Source organism: Patiria miniata, unplaced genomic scaffold (genome assembly GCF_015706575.1).
Source record: "Patiria miniata isolate m_02_andy unplaced genomic scaffold, ASM1570657v1 HiC_scaffold_17, whole genome shotgun sequence".
Taxonomy (NCBI): domain Eukaryota; kingdom Metazoa; phylum Echinodermata; class Asteroidea; order Valvatida; family Asterinidae; genus Patiria; species Patiria miniata.
In genome coordinates, this window is record NW_024037055.1 from 14770001 (window position 1) to 14786090 (window position 16090).

The 16090-nt window shown below is 41.6% G+C and overlaps 1 protein-coding gene across 1 annotated transcript in view; it reads right to left on the reverse strand.

The window, feature by feature from the left end:
• Positions 1-310: 310 nt before the first annotated feature.
• LOC119723937 overlaps positions 311-16090 on the reverse strand; it is a 153580-nt gene continuing 137800 nt past the window's right edge. Inside the window, 13 exon segments of the mRNA XM_038194850.1 lie at positions 311-1567; positions 2547-3261; positions 3501-3596; positions 4116-4338; positions 6173-6344; positions 6466-6705; positions 8635-8777; positions 10053-10220; positions 10881-11070; positions 11799-11887; positions 12546-12688; positions 13510-13660; positions 15303-15428. Coding sequence (XP_038050778.1) covers positions 1487-1567; positions 2547-3261; positions 3501-3596; positions 4116-4338; positions 6173-6344; positions 6466-6705; positions 8635-8777; positions 10053-10220; positions 10881-11070; positions 11799-11887; positions 12546-12688; positions 13510-13660; positions 15303-15428 — 2537 coding nt within the window. The 3' untranslated portion in view covers positions 311-1486.

Below are 16090 nucleotides of genomic sequence, written 5' to 3' on the forward strand. Positions count from 1 at the left end.
CATTTAAACACTGTATACTCAGTGTGTTACCTCCCGAGTGAAAGTTGGAAAAATCACTCGGGTGGGACTCGAACCCACGACCTCCTGCTTTCTAGTGCAGATGTCTTACCACTCGACCACAGAGCTAACGGGATAGGTTGGCTGGTTCGAATCTGATGTACATTGCAGCGGATACCGCATAAAAACTATTATAAGATGGAATTCCGATCCCGTTAGCTCGGTGGTCGAGTGGTAAGACATCTGCACTAGAAAGCAGGAGGTCGTGGGTTCAAGTCCCACCCGAGTGATTTGTCCAACTTTCACTCGGGAGGTAACGCACTGAGTATACAGTGTTTAAACGTCGGTGAAGGGCAAAACCTATAATTTGGTGTAAAGCCTGGTTTCCATATCGATGTAAAGCTTACGCAGACTACACAGACTGCGCGTAGACAGTGCGCAGAACCGTTGGCAGAGTTGAACTGGGTTCAACTTTGCCAATTGTCTGCGAGTTAGTTTGCCTCTGTCTGAGTTGTCGGCGACACTTCCGGATGAAATGTTTCCACATGTCTGCGTTGCAGTTTGGGTCTTGTTGCTCCTGTTTTCACTTCACTTTACGTTTCTTTACGTCGATATGGAAACTAGGCTTAACTATGAGGATTTATGACTATAATTGACATGCTTTATTGTTTTAGAAATCAAACTTAACATGATTTTGTTTATATTTACTGTTTCCATGTAACTGACTGACTTTTTAAAAGTTTTTTTTCCATGTTCACAAGTTGTAATATTTGACAATTTGTTTCTAGTCTTGTAACTAATACAGGATTATGGGTCATCTTGTGTGCTCATATTCATCCTCTGTCTGTAACCTTTGCTTTAATTTGAGATTTTGGGTTGATTTAGATTACTTGTGTATAGAGTGGTATTTCGTGTATTTAAATTGGTCATCAAATCAAGTTGTTTACTCTCTATTTTACCTGGCCAGCTTAAAAAAAATATACCGTTTTGACAACCTCTGAGTATAATGGTTATATATTCATAAAGATACAAACAATTTCAAGCCAACTACCTTCTAAAAATCTGTTTTCAATAAACAGCTAATCTGGGTATAATAGGAGACTACGATATAATCATGAAAAGTATTCCATTCCTTGATTCTTTGTCTGGGCAAACCTCTGAATCTGGAGGGCTTTCAAGCTTGGAAAACTGACCTTACACAATTTCTGATTGGATGGACAATTTATAGTCACGTCGGTTTTGTGCTTTGAATCATCAAGCACATTACTTCATGACCCCCCAAAAAATATGTTTATATTCTATAAGTTTGATATCTTTGTGGGGTATTATTATGGTATCATGTTATACAGTAACACTCATGATGCCCAATTTTCAAATCTTTTTCGTTGTCAAAGCAAACACTGCTGGGAAACTAAATTTTGTGTTGATCATTAATCTTATCAATAGTTTGAATTTACGGTGATCATAGTTTTTGTGGTAGGATTCCAATTTACACCACCGACTCGTCGATGTCCTGGAGAAGGTCGGTCGCTCGGAAATCTTTGAAGCTCTCACGGGGTCCTTCAGAAGACTGTGGAGAAAATACATTTTAAAGCAACAGTTATGATGACAGCAGTTGAAAATTCTGAAAAAAAGCTATGGCCTGAATCATCTAAACGAATCTTCTGTAATTTTTTTCATGGTTTAATTCTGCCGGCGTGATCATAATAAAAGTTTTGCATTTAAGCTGTTATTGTTTTTTTTAAATATTTTTTTTCATTTTTGACTTGAACCCTTACATTTTCTATACAAATTGTTGAGATTGTCCATAAACAGTGTGTTACTAAATAGTAACAAGGATTAAACAAAGAAACTTAAAATAAATTGGAGAGAGACATTTTAAAACAAGCCTCTAAAATGATACCTATCCGGCGGAGTACTGGCAATGGCAATTGGTATTACAAGGGTTGCAGGCTCAGTCCATTTTCATTACTAAGAAACAAGTGCGAGTGCACAATAATCTCTGGCTGTGTTGCAAGAAGTCTTGCATGAAAGTCTTGCATAAACTCGATCAAAATGATCCCTGCCAGAGCTTAAAAAATGCAACCAAATGGCACATATGGAACACCATAAATTTGATAGATTTTCAGGGACAGACAGGCAGACAGCCCGACCGACCGACCACCAAGTGACATGTAAGAAGCTGCTGTCAGAGCTTACAAAAAGTGAAGTTACTGATTATGTATCAAGTCGAGTTCCATTTTGATTTAGTGAACAATTGAACCTGGCTCAATAGACTGGTCCAAAAGCCCCACCCAGGTCATCACCAAAAGTTCCCTCTCCAATGCCACGTGGCATGTTCCAGCCCAGCACTTGTCATATGTCCGAAAATCACAACTATGACTTGTCAAAATATCGTGGGCTGGGGTTCCAGGGATCTACCTATTTTGACAACTTCAAATCATTCAGTAATAAGCTTTATTTATCTGATAATGTATCTCTGTAAGGATTTTGGAAGACTATACTCCAGGTAACTTAGACCTGGGCATTTATGCACTTAATAATCCTACCTCATTATCTTGGCCAGCGTCATCGTCGTGGTCGCTAGAGGGTGGAGTCTTCTTCTGGAACATCGGCATCTCCTCCCCTTCACCAACCTCGCCATCCTTCTGACAGGGCTCGGCCCATTTGGCGGGGCTTTCCTGAGGGTCAGCTGAGGAAGCTTCTTCCTGAGAAGCAGCCTTATTGAGGTCTTCAGAGCTCTGCTTAGACTCCTCTTGTTTGGGAGCTTCCGGGGATGCTTCACCCTGGCTGGCAGAATCGGCATCTTTCTGGAGACTTCTCAAGCTTGGAGTGCGGGGCAAGGTTGGCTCTGCCCACTTAGCAGCTATGGCTGGACTCTCAGAGGGACCAGGGACCGTGAGTGTGGACTTCCCAGCAGGACGTTCGTTGTCCCCAGTGGAAGCTGCTCCAGCTACGAGGGAAGCATCTGCAACAGCGTTGGAATGCTTGAGGCCAGACCAAGGCCTTTTTGCCTTCTTGCCAGACGTCTTGGAGGAAGAGCTACCAGAGCTGGCAGAGCATCCAGAGCCACTGGAATGCACCGAGACTGCTGACTTGGGCCTCTCTTGGGGTGATGAGCTTGCTGCATTGCTGGTACTAGGCTGGTTCTCGTCATCACTCCCGGCCCCTTTGAACTCACCAGGCCCAACAACAAATATGGCGTCATCTTTGGCTACATTGGAGCTGTTGTCATCATCATCGGCTTCAGATGATATAGTCCATCTGTATGTCAAATAGTAAGCACTCCTAATTAGGGGTCACCTGATCATATTTAAACCATACAAACTGTTAACAAAGGATGAAATTGCCTAATTTCATATTTCGTTTTAAGCTCTGTATCATGTGAAAAGGAGCTAAATGTCACAAAGCTTTCTCTTTTCATATACCAAAAAGCCGATTTCTCCACTTTAACCTCCTAGAGGTGTTAATTATGAGCATCAAGTATTTATTTGTGAACCTACGTTTTGATGTATCGCTTCTTGTACACAAAGAAGACCACAGCAGCAATGATGAACAGGATGAGAAGACTGCAGACAATGCCAAGGACTACCTTAACTCTACAGAAGTGTAAAAAAAATGGAAGTGGTGAATATGAGTCTTAATCACAAATTGCCAATGGTTCATACCGAAGCTCGAAATGATCTCGGAAGCTGCGGCCCAACTGAAGACCTGCTGTAGCCTATAAGTCATGTACATGATGTAAGTCTGTTTTTATAATGCACAACTATGGTCATGACTGTCAATTGAAAAGGATTCCCATTACTTTCTTGAACGGCAGTTGGTGCATGGAGCGTTTTATAGCATGTCGAACACCAAATTTGTGTGCAGTTCAGTGCCAGCCCCCGAGTGATTCCACGACTGCCATAAATTGGTAGCTATGGTAGGTGGAGGCCTGAAGCACATGTTGTTGGAAGGGCCTAACAGACAAGGTGATTGATGGTCAAAAAAGGCATTTCGTGAAGTTTGTTACTAACCAACCAACCTACGGAGAGACATGACAACTTGTACAGCTGCTCAGCTGCAGCTCAAAATATAATGTTTTCTTGAGAAATAAACAGGAAATATTGAATGCTGACCTCCAATGAAGGTCGTCGCACACCGGATCAGTCAACGGACACGCACACGAAAATCCATCGAGGTGATCGTAGCAGACGTATGGGTATTCACAAGGTGTGGACTGACACTCATCGTAATCAGTCTGGCAGATGTCGCCCACCCAGCCGGGCTGACAGGCACAGAAGTAGGACTTAAAACTGCTACTTCTTGCTGGGGAGGTACAGTTAGGGTCTATGGCAGGACCTGTAGTGATGGAAGGGGGGCACACAATATATCGCAAAAACATGACACATCTTATCTATTACAAAAGTTCAATTGGAAAATATCTCATGAAAATATAGTGTGTGCAAGTCTTCCCAGTTCATGTTCACTTTTCATGTGAACATCTTGGTACCATTCATTATCTTCAAGTAAAGTTGAATCCTCGATCCTGATTGGTCAATCCATGGCAACAAGCAGTGCTACATATTACCATGTAGCACGGCCATGGTCCATACCGCACTCCGCGTATTCCGCTGTTCCAAGATGTGAGCGACATTCAAGCTGCATACGCTAAACTGTTGAAAGTCTGTGTAAAGCGTGCTTGTTCCAACTGCACTGCGCGTCAAGTTTGCTTGAAGACAAATTCGTTATCACGCTCGCGCTCGTGGAACACGGAAAATGTAGTATGTCTGTGTCCCACATACCATGAGGCCGAAGTGGGACACAGACGCACTACATTATTCGGTGTTCCACTCGCGCTCGCAGGATAACTTATAATATCTTGGTACCGAATCCTGACTCATCTAGTCAAACAATTTATCCAATTTTAACCTGTGTGATTGATCAAACAAAAGTTTTACCATTTTATTATAGTCACCAATTCAAGAAACTCAACAATCAGCATAAAATAAGATAACTTATAAAGAGAATTAAATTAAGGAGGACAGGAGCATATAAAAAAATACTAAATTAACCAACGCATAATGTCAATAACTCACAAATATAACACTTGTTAAATAATAAATTATTAAATCTGCAATATGGTGGCATGTGCAGAAGCCAAAGGCTTATATTGCCATGCCAGGACAAAACAAACCAAACATGAATGGACAAACAAGAAACAAAGACAAGAACAATTATCTGCAGAGTGTAAATGAAGTGAAGTGTGCCTGCCTATTAAACACGTGTGAAAAGAAGAGGAGAAAAAAAACTGCAGACGGGAGGAGGAAATAAGCACGGTGATGAGGAGAGAATAGCTATGTAATGTAATCAGCACGAATTCCACAGGTGTTTGAGGTCACCCTGCGTGTACCTGCACTACATACACCTTAAAGGGAAGATACAACATTTGCAAACATCAAAAAATAAAACTACCAAATCATTTTGAAATACTGGCCCCAATTGACCATCGCACTTGTTTGCAATCGATTACAAACCTATAAACGGGTACGAGCCAGCTAGACTGGTTCCCTGGCCTTACAATTCCCCAATGTATGTAAACTGCTCTGTTCCTTCTTATATGGAGTCAGGGAACCAGACTACAGGAAAATGATTGTTTTTCTTGGTTTTTATAGCATTTTCGAACCCAAAACCTCAAAAAAGTCAGTGTAACTATTTGCTATATATTTCCAACCCCCCAATTCCATCCATTTCTGAAAATTACAGTAAAAGCAAATGATGTATATTCCCTTTAAGGAAAGACAGACAAAGGGAGAACAACAGATTCTTTGTTGTCCTCAAGCTTTCATCTTTTGTTGAAAATGGTCCTCGATTGTGTGTTTGTGTGCTTAGTCTATGGGAGAGTGTTATACTACAGGGACATAGGAAAACACACTGCCTTGTCCTCGAGAGTTATGTAAAGTACAACTGTGTGCTCGATTGTGTGGTTTTGGTTTACCTTAATGCTTCTGAACCCCAACTCAGTTTTTTAAAATATTCTTCAGGGATCTTAGTGGATGATTCGCTGCTCATGTTGGCTCCTGATGAAAGTTCAGGGGGCCTTGAAAAATACCAGTTTCTTGTACACAAGTCATTTCAAGCCCTTGCCGTTTACATTGGTGTGAAACTTGGCATAAATTTGGCAAGTAAGACCCACCTCTGCAGGTGCCATCATGGATGCATGGGTTGGTCAGCACAGCAATCTGTACCTCCAGTAGCTGAGACGCTGCTGTGGACCGGTCCTCTACTAAGACAAGGAAACTATCCCTGCCGTGGAAGTTGGGGTTGGGAGCATAGGTGTACGTGGATGTTGTCCAACTCATTTCCTCCTGAAAAGAGAAAAATCACAGTAAGATTTAAGGGGCTAGTGGAATACTTTTAAGGGTAATTGGCTCCACTCCTTAAGGAAAATATAAATAAAACTGTTCTTGATTATGTGTGTGCACGTACCCTTTCATGAGGTATCTCAAGTCCACAAGGGATGGTTGGCTCTTCGCTGTCACCATAGGGCTTACTACAGTCCTGCATAGACGGCACTGTCCGTGACTGGCTTGTCACTGTCAGGGTTCCATACGATGGAGGCTGGGTTGTAATGGTCAGGTTATCGTTGATGTCAGGGTCATAGGCTCCAAGCACAAGAGTCAGATCCTTGTAGGCGACGTTGAACCCGGTGTTCTGCTCAACTGTGAGCTGCCGCAAAGACAAAGTGAAATCTCTGTAAATATATTTTGTATCCCAGAAGAATTGCAACAGGCTTGTAATTAAGCTTGTGTGTAGTACTATATATACATGTACACTCGTCCAATACTGGTTTCATGAGAATTTACCCTGATCATATCGATGGAAATTAAGTTTGTGTATTAAATATATTGAGCTTAAATACACTGTGCGTAACCCCAGTGGCGGATATAGGATGGGGGTTGGGGTTGCAACCCCCCTCCCCCCCCCCCCCCGCCCTTTCAGCTGCTGACAAATGTAATGAAACCATAGTAAAATTGGGCCAAAATTAATAAATGGGTTGAAAAAGTTGGACTCAAAGTTCCTAAATTTATTCTCAAATTGCCTTAGAATGCAGAATAAAGCAGAGTAGATTTCAAGATTTTTTGAGGCCCACGCCGAGTGGTTGGTACGTCGTTGGCACACCTTGACTCAAATATATAAAAAAAAAATCCTAGTAGGTGTCAAAAACACAAATACTACTAGAAAGAAAAGACAAATACATTTATGTTAACTGGTTTTTTTTTAATGATAGAAGTGTTTTTGAAGCCTTTTTGCTCTCATCTCAGCCAAGCATCAGTATATCTTCATAATTACTGCATTAGAGAGAGCAAAGAATTTGCTCCAATAGAACGGACACACACCTAAATCATCAAACTTTTATTCCCGTTGAATGTCATTCTGTATGATGTGTTTGTATTTACGATGGTTGAGGTTCATGGTCACGATTACTGTTGTGGTCAGGGGCGTAAATTCTGGGGGGGGGGATGGGGATATATATCTCCCCCCCCCCCACTTTTTGACCAGGGGGGATGGGCTATTGAATCATTCCCCACACTTCTTTATGAGCAAAAAAAATGTGGATTTCAAGGTTTTTTTTCGAACATCCCAACAACTTAAATGTTTTCAATAGCACTGAGATGTGGAGAAACAAAGTACAGAAGCATTTAAAATGTGCCATTTTCAGGTAAGCGCGAGTATACATATTGATATACATATATATCCTGAATCCTGAATAATGCGCCCCTGATATAATTTGTCCAGCTCCCCCCCCCCCCTTTTTTCGAATTTCCACGGCCGGGCAATTTTAGATTTTGGCCACCCCCATCCCCCACCACTCACCAGCACAGATTTACACAACTGGTTTTGGTTATATCGTCACCGTTTTCACGAAGAGCCACATATGTCAAAAATTACAATTTTTCCATTTAGATTTTTTTCAAAATTTCGCATTAAAACAATGTACTTAATCATTTTGACATGTTTCTGTAAGCAAAACATCATTAATTTCTAAGTTACATTAATGTTGCAAGGGGCAGCAATCTCGATAAATGCATTTTGCGTTTTCACAAAGAGCCACATACATTTTGGCCCTTTGAATGCGTACAAAACCCATTGCACGGAAATACATAAAAGTAGGTCAAATGAGATTTGTGTTTTCACGAAGAGCCACATATTTTTGTTACATTTTCAGCTGCGCGCGCGTGCTCACGCGCGCCTATGGAAATACACGTTGAACAGAAAGGGCCAATATCTCGGAAACCTGAATTTGCGTTTTCACTAAGTGCCACATATCTTTACCAATTAATTTTTACTTATTAACTGCTGTATTAAGTCTTATTACCAGGTTCATGTAAAACTTCAGCTCTCGTAGAATCGTGTGATAGTTTCCTTGCTGCACAAAGGTGTTGCAAAGTAGTATTTCTCGAAGTTTTAAAATATTGAAATATGAGAAACTTCTTTTGTGATTATCTCAAAAACACTTTTCTTCAAAATCAACATAATATATATAGTATGTGGCTGTTCGTGAAAATGGTGACGATATATGGATCGGGTTATGGTTTTGGTTATGTTAATGGTAATGGCTAGAGTGACGGTGTGGGTTATGGTTGATTGACTTACCAGCGCACTCCGCCCATTTCCAACAATGCGCCCATTCTGAGCACTGTACAAGGTCGGGTTATCGTTGACCGGCCGGACGTCAATGGAAATGGTGACTGTGGTAGACAGGGGCGTTATCTCTAGTATGGTCTGCACTTCTCTCACTGAGGGAAGGAATTAAAGCAAGTAGACAAGTTTTATTTTGACTATAAATGCCATCACTGGAAAATGGAGAACATTGGGGCAGTTGTGATGAGTATTATAGGCCTGAGAATCCAGTGGCAGTTCATACATTTCTCATAATTTCCCTCACAGTAAACAGATTTGAGTACAGATGGAAAAACTTCATTCTTAACCCCTTGACGCCGGTATTGTTTGGCCAAAGCTGCACTTTGAGTGGAATGTGTACGTGCAGGCATTCAGCCGTTGTCTGTGAATGGATACGCTATGCAGCAGGAAGGCGGCTATAGCAGTCCCCCAGCTTATTGGTTTTCATCGAGCTGCATCTATTATACAAATATTGAATGCTTCGAGTTGTGTAGTAAAACTAACCTCCCGAGGTGATCCATGGACATTATATTTTCCCAAGGCGAAGCCGAGGGAAAATAGAATGCTCCATGGATCACCTCGGGAGGCTAGTTTTACTTCACTGTGAGATAAAGCATTCAATATTTGTTTCATAACACTTCACCCACAGATTCTGCTTGGCTATAGTATTTTAAATGATTTAAATCTGAACACAGTTGAAATAACTTCAATTTCAATACAAAATTGGTGGAAAATGTATTTCTCTCTTCCAAACTCCCCCTTCGCGAAATGTTTGAACCCAACTCTGTGGCGTGCTCTCTTTAGAACAAAACGCACTTTGCGCAACGCGCAAACCAGCATGCATTTGCACACAAATACTGCGCCGTGGAAATAGTACTTTGGTTGCTAATGGTATAGTACTTTGGTTGCTACGGGTATAGTACTTTTGGTCGTGCACTGAAAGATAGCAAAAATAGGAAGTATCATGTGACTCGCTCTTGGCCAATCAAGACACAGAATCTGTGGGTGAGGTGTTAGAAATATACATATTACAATTAAGTGTACGACCCATTCCGGACTGACTGGGTTCACTGTAAGAAAATTTATCTCAGTACGGACAAACTACATAAAACGGAGTTTCTTCATCCAACCACGGGTAACATCCACATGTAGCAAAAAAGTTGCAAAAACACTATGAACAATTTAAAAAAAAAAAAGTGAGAAAAATAAAATGACAGAAGGCATTTGAAAACCTACTGGTTCTGTGATAGAATTTCTGCGAAATACTACATTAATTGTCATAAAAAAAGGAAAACTCCACTCACGCCCACCCAAAGGTTTAGGAAAGTAAGGCGGGCAGCACCCAAAGTTTTATACAATCAAGGTCTACAAAATGTTTATTTACGGCTCACCAGTGATTTGCAGGGTGGTGGTGCCCTGACAATCCAGACACGGCGTGAAGCTCAGTACTCCATCCTGAGTGATATTAGCTTCTCCTTTCAGGTCCACATTCGGAACAAGCTCAAAAACTAGGTCGTCATCCTCGGGATCGCTGGCCAAGAGAGTGTACACCAAAGTACCTGCAGAAACACGCAGAAAAAAGGAGAAATTGTGATGTGATCAAGCTAAATGAGTCGTTTGTCAGGAACTTTTATTTGGAGATACAGGCCAAAATAGGGCCACTTCATCACATCACTTCCTCACATCTCTTGGTATTCCGACTTCCATGCGGTTTTCACAGCAGTAATGCTGAGATTGTGCTCTTTTCAAATCTGTAAAAAAAAAATGACCAGGGTCGATAAACAACTCATATCGCTTGATCGCATCACAATTGACTTCCATTCCAGTGGGGGTCGTAAGGGTGGGGGGAAAGATTAGGGGGTCTAACCCGTCTTTGGGTCCCACTAAAAAAGAGAACAATCATGTAAAAAACACAGCAAAGGTCAGTTAAACCCCCTCTTGGCAGCTAACTCCCCCCCCCCCCCCCCCCCCCCCCCCCTCCGATCCAAACTTGTATCCACCCGCCCTGCATTTAACCAATGTATTAGTATTGGGGGATTATAATTTAATGATATTCTTAATTACGATATTCAGATTTTATCCATAGACTCCCAAAGTTTTCATGCCGTGAATCCTCTTTTCAAAGAACACCCGAGCTGACCGTTTATATTCGGGTTTTTGATCAAATGATCCACAGCCTTTAATCAACCGAGAATATAGCATTGTGCGTATATATAAACCTTCGTCCTCATTCATGAAGAAGTTCTCAGGCAGATCGGTGATTTCCGGCGGGTTATTGGGGATGCCACTGTTAACCTGAGCCAAGGCAAACTGGGTCTCACGGCTGAAGAAGGATGGGTCTGACCCCTGGCGTCGCTTGCGTGTCGCCTCTGAGGATGCTGAGGCTGACGTGGATCTTGTAGAGCAAACCTGGGAACAACACACATTGGTTTGCCATACAAAAGGTGAAATGTCCAAAAAGGGATTGAAATTTAATCCATTAGCACAAGAACTAGCTAAAATTGTATTACATTGTGTTTATCCACTGAAAAATAAACAAAACCTTAAAGGGACACTACGTCCTGAAACGCCCAATTGGGCTACAATACGCGCTTTGAACGAAATGATGTTAATCGGAAAGAACATTTAAAAGTAGGATATAAACATCCACACAACTCTCCTTTAAAAACTAGGCGTTTTTGTGTTATTCTTGTGTTACTCCTGCGAGACGGAATTTCGGGGTCCACTTTTGCGACCCCCAGAAAATCAGGCTGTTCATGCTAGTTGTGATTCCGAGTGTTCGCCTTCTGCGGATGTGCATTGGTGCTGTGTGTAACTATGTGACACACACAACGTGTATCGTACATTGACTGAAAACGACAGGAATAATGTGTGCATACTTTGTCGTGTCCGATGTAAACAACAGTTGTTTTCCCTGTCTTTTCACGGGAATGATAAAACATTAGGTTAGTTTCCTTTCAACCAGATGTTTGACATAGGATAAGTAAACAATCCAAAACATGAAATTTTCAGGGATTTCAGGACTAAGTGCCCCTTTAAGAGTGCTTGGGTGGTGTTGGGAGCTGCAGTGACTAAAGGATCAATATATGGTGGAACAGCTTTTCCACATCTGCTATCTTTGACATCAAAGGAATTACCTCAATGTTGACCTGTGCTCCATCATCAAGGTAAGTTATCTGATCCACATCACTGCATGTCTTGGCTGCATCTCGCCATTCAGAACGATCTACGCCAAAAAATAACAGAAAGACAGAAACATTTGACAAATGTTTTATTCCAACTTGAGCTATGACATGCTTTGTTCATATATTGGCCATTTTGGACATATCAAGGGGAAACACAGACAGATCAAATTAAGTATCCACACTGTTGTCACAAAGGAACAAAGGAAAAGTATTTTGAAAAACTTTTACCCTTGAGCACGTATGTTCGCTCAAGAATGGCTTTGCCCCAGTGGTGGAACCGTACGTGTTTTCTGTAAGTTGTATTCAAAATCTACAAGGTTTCAAGGCATAGGGCCATATAGTGGAATCCGGGGACCAGAATTGGAAGCTTTTACTGCGATGGTGTCATGCTCAAGTGCATGCTGCACGTGTTCTTAAAGACAAGGCGCACGTGCATTTTGGTATTCCTATTGGTCGAAGGAGCCCGAAGTGTGTGTGTACTACCTGAGCACGACTCGCGCCAGCCTTGCACCATCGCAGAAAATGGCTGCCACTGGAATGTCTATACCTACAACAATTACTTGTTACTTCCATACATAATATTTTAACGTGACACTCACTATTTAAATCAAGAGAAAACGCAGATGAGACACTTAACACTCACACTCAATAAAGGGAGAAAAGTATGGAAAAAGTTGGTGGTTACTCTGAGTCTCTTACCAACATCCCAGTAGAGAAGTTTAGCCTTTGTGTCTGTCCAGTTGCCTAACGAGCTGAGAGTGAGACTGATCGCCATGGGTCCATGCAGCTCTGTCTGCCCAAGACTGGTGATGTAGAATGTTGGTTCATAGACGAAACGAACCCTAAAGAATGCAATACAAACAATAAGTCATTAAGTATCAGGCTGGAGTTTTTCTCCAGTTTCATCAGCGTGAAATAACTGAAAGTAATTCTAGTTCCCGGGATGGGAGTCCACCAGTCCATCGTAAGATTCCACTCCTTAGCTAATGCTGATACCCACTTACGATCCTGGGCCGAGAGAGGCAGTAGCGGCAAAGTGGCTTGCCCAAGGACGCAACATATGGCCAGCAGCGGGATTCGAACCCCTGACCCCATGATCATGAGTCAAGAACACTAACCACTAGGCCACACTCCCCCAAATATTTTATTAGAAGCTCACTGTTAATAGACAGGCACACACAAATTTCAACCTTGTACAATTTTGTCTGACTTGTAGTGCTAAATTGCACACACAATTTAGGCTAGCACATGTAAAACTTGATTGGCATGTTTCGAATTTTACAATATTTGATCCAATCAGAGTTTAAACATTCAAGTTAAAAATTATTCCAAAATGTACAACACAATAGTGCCACGTGTTCCTGCACGGAACCAGTACTAAATATTAAGACTTTTTTCCAAAATGTGATAAATTCATTTGGAAAAAGTGAAAAATTTGCAAGAACTTCAAAGAATAACAACAGTACAACAGCTGTTTCTAAACTGCGTTTTTTACTTTATTGTATTCTTCAATATGTTTGATTATATAATAGCCGTTGAAACTGACTTTGGGCAGCCAGGCGGGAGCAAGATACTAAAACAAAACGACATTTATCCCGTTTCGGGAATAAAGTCTTCATTTCAAAATGCATCTGCATGTATAATCTGTGGCAGCCAGACCAACCTGTTTCTGAGAATTCTTGAAGTGAACTGGATGGTGTACAAGGGGTTGGTGATGTAGGGCTTATAATCCAGGGAAGCATCCGATGTGAATTCCTGGTTGGTTCTGTTGACATCCAGCAGACCTAGGATGAGTGAGCCGCCCTGGGGCAGACCTGCAACACACAGAGGTTGGAGTCCAGTCATTAAATATTTAGAATTCTGGTCATTATAAAGGAATGAGGCTTCGCCATCTGTCGCCCGCTTCATGAACGATCAACTCATGAACGTATATACTGAAATTTGTATCCTTGTGGAGTCTTTTCTTAAATTTGTTCTCGTGTACTAAAGTTTTCAAGTTTGAAAGTGTATTTTCAAAATGCTCAATTCTTAACCAGAATTAATTTCCTGGGCTGAAATTCAGACTTAATATCCCTTACATATAATACTTTAATTTGCGACAAATCAACATACCTTGAAAAGTGCTAGTTTTTGAGAAAAATCCATATATCTATTTTGTGATAACCTTGTGGAGACCGATAGAAATTGCCCTGTGGAGACGTATACAATCTTTTGTTCCCTTTTGCGCACATGTCTCCAGAGGGTACTGTGTAACAGATCAACTCACACACATAAGACACACAGACACTTTTAATCTTCCATACCAGCTGTGGACATTCCTTTTTTATTTGCGCAGTGAAGAAAAACCAGAGAAAACTCGTTTTACTCCCACTGTGAACACTCTTTCAACCCAATTTTTTATCATGATTTCCTTGAGTGTTCCTCTTCAAATGGCAACAGATAACCCTAATCCCCAAATGACTCTAAACCTGAGAGGAGGAAACCTTGTGTGGATGTGGGCCAGTCCACAAAACCGTTCATGCTTCCTGCACCCTGTTGACCTATTTTGTTCACAGGTCCACAAAGACAATGCAAGGTTATAGCACATATCTTGATCCGTAATTGTGGGGGACTACAATTACAACTACTGATGAGCGATCGTTCTTATGGGGACCAAAGACGATGTTGGGACAGCAAAAAGTCTCTATAACTTGGTCATAAATTACCTAGCAATAGAAAACTTCCCCATAACAAGGTGCTGGCACATAGTTACTAGGGGTACCATGTTTGGGACAGCAAAAAGTTCCTATAACTTGGTCCTCAATTCCCTAACAATCGAAAACTTCCCCATAACGCGGTGCCGGCACATAGTTATTATGGGGACCAAAGACAATGTTGAGACAGCAAAACATTCCTATAACTTGGTCCTCAATTCCCTAACAATAGAAAACTTCCCCATGACGGGGTGCCGGCACATAATTATTATGGGGACCAAAGACGATGTTGGGACAGCAAAAAGTTCCTATAACTTGGTCCTAAACTCCCTAACAATAGAAAACGTCCCCATAACACGGTGCCGGCACATATAGTTATAGTGGGGACCAAAGACAATGTTGTACCATAGGGTGATGTCATCATCATATCGCTGTCCTCTATCGGGTAAAACAAGACACCTTTTGCACGTTACAGTGCACAATGATGTCTATAGGGGCTGGCAAAGTTATTACGGCAGTTAAGTTTAAAATCACTATGCAGATTCACACATGTATATACGTATAAAAAATTCTAGCAGGATCCTTTACTGACTTACAACTCTCACAATACAGTTGATTAAAAATTACAAATGCACAAATGGCAAGAAATGCCTAAGCCTAAAAGTACCTAATTTTCACCACTTTTCAAAGTTATCTGTCAAATTCTTCCCCTTAGACTTGTTGATATTTGTATGTACATCGTGTCATGATTTGCTATACCTACCTCCCTTCGTAGCCACAGTGAAGTCAAAGTGGTTGCTTATATCCCTCTTTCTCCTCCTCTGACTTGTTGGTGACTTCAGGATGAGGTCTGTACCATTGGGTGATGTCATCATCATATCACTGTCCTCTATCGGGTGAAACAAGAGAAACACCACAAAGTTGTTAATTGAGGTAAAATACACAGAGTCATAAAAGAAAATTGTAAATTGAGGCCTTACGTACTGATGTTTCAAGATGGACAGAATATATGGCAAACACAAGTTAACCTTGTCTGACTACAGTCTGAAGTCTAACAGTTTTAGAGCCACTATGGTTCATCATATTGATCTATACTGGAGTCCGGTGACCACAATTAGAAGCCGTTACTGCGGTGGTGCCACGCTCACGCCCTACTGCACGCGTTCTTAGTGCGCATTTTGGTATTCCTACTGGTCGAAGGAGCCAAGAGTGGGCACCTACTCCCCGCATGAGCCTGGTGCCACCGCAGAAAATGGCTGTCGCCAGATTTGTCTATAGGTTCTCATCCTAGATGTATAATAAGGCTCATCGTGACGATGACGACCACGGCTCTAGACTTCTCTTTAACAGTTTCAGTGTGTCAGGAGATGAATTATCAACCAATCTGGGCACGAAAGTCTCTCCCACAGGACACACATGGGTTTGACCAGAGGTAGAGGTGCTGGCAGAATAGCCTTACGAGAGGCATGCTTGTGCCTCTTGGATTATGTGTCTCTCTGCTGCGCAAGCTCCAGGTGATTCTGCAGCGCCAGTTAGGGTGATCTTATGCAT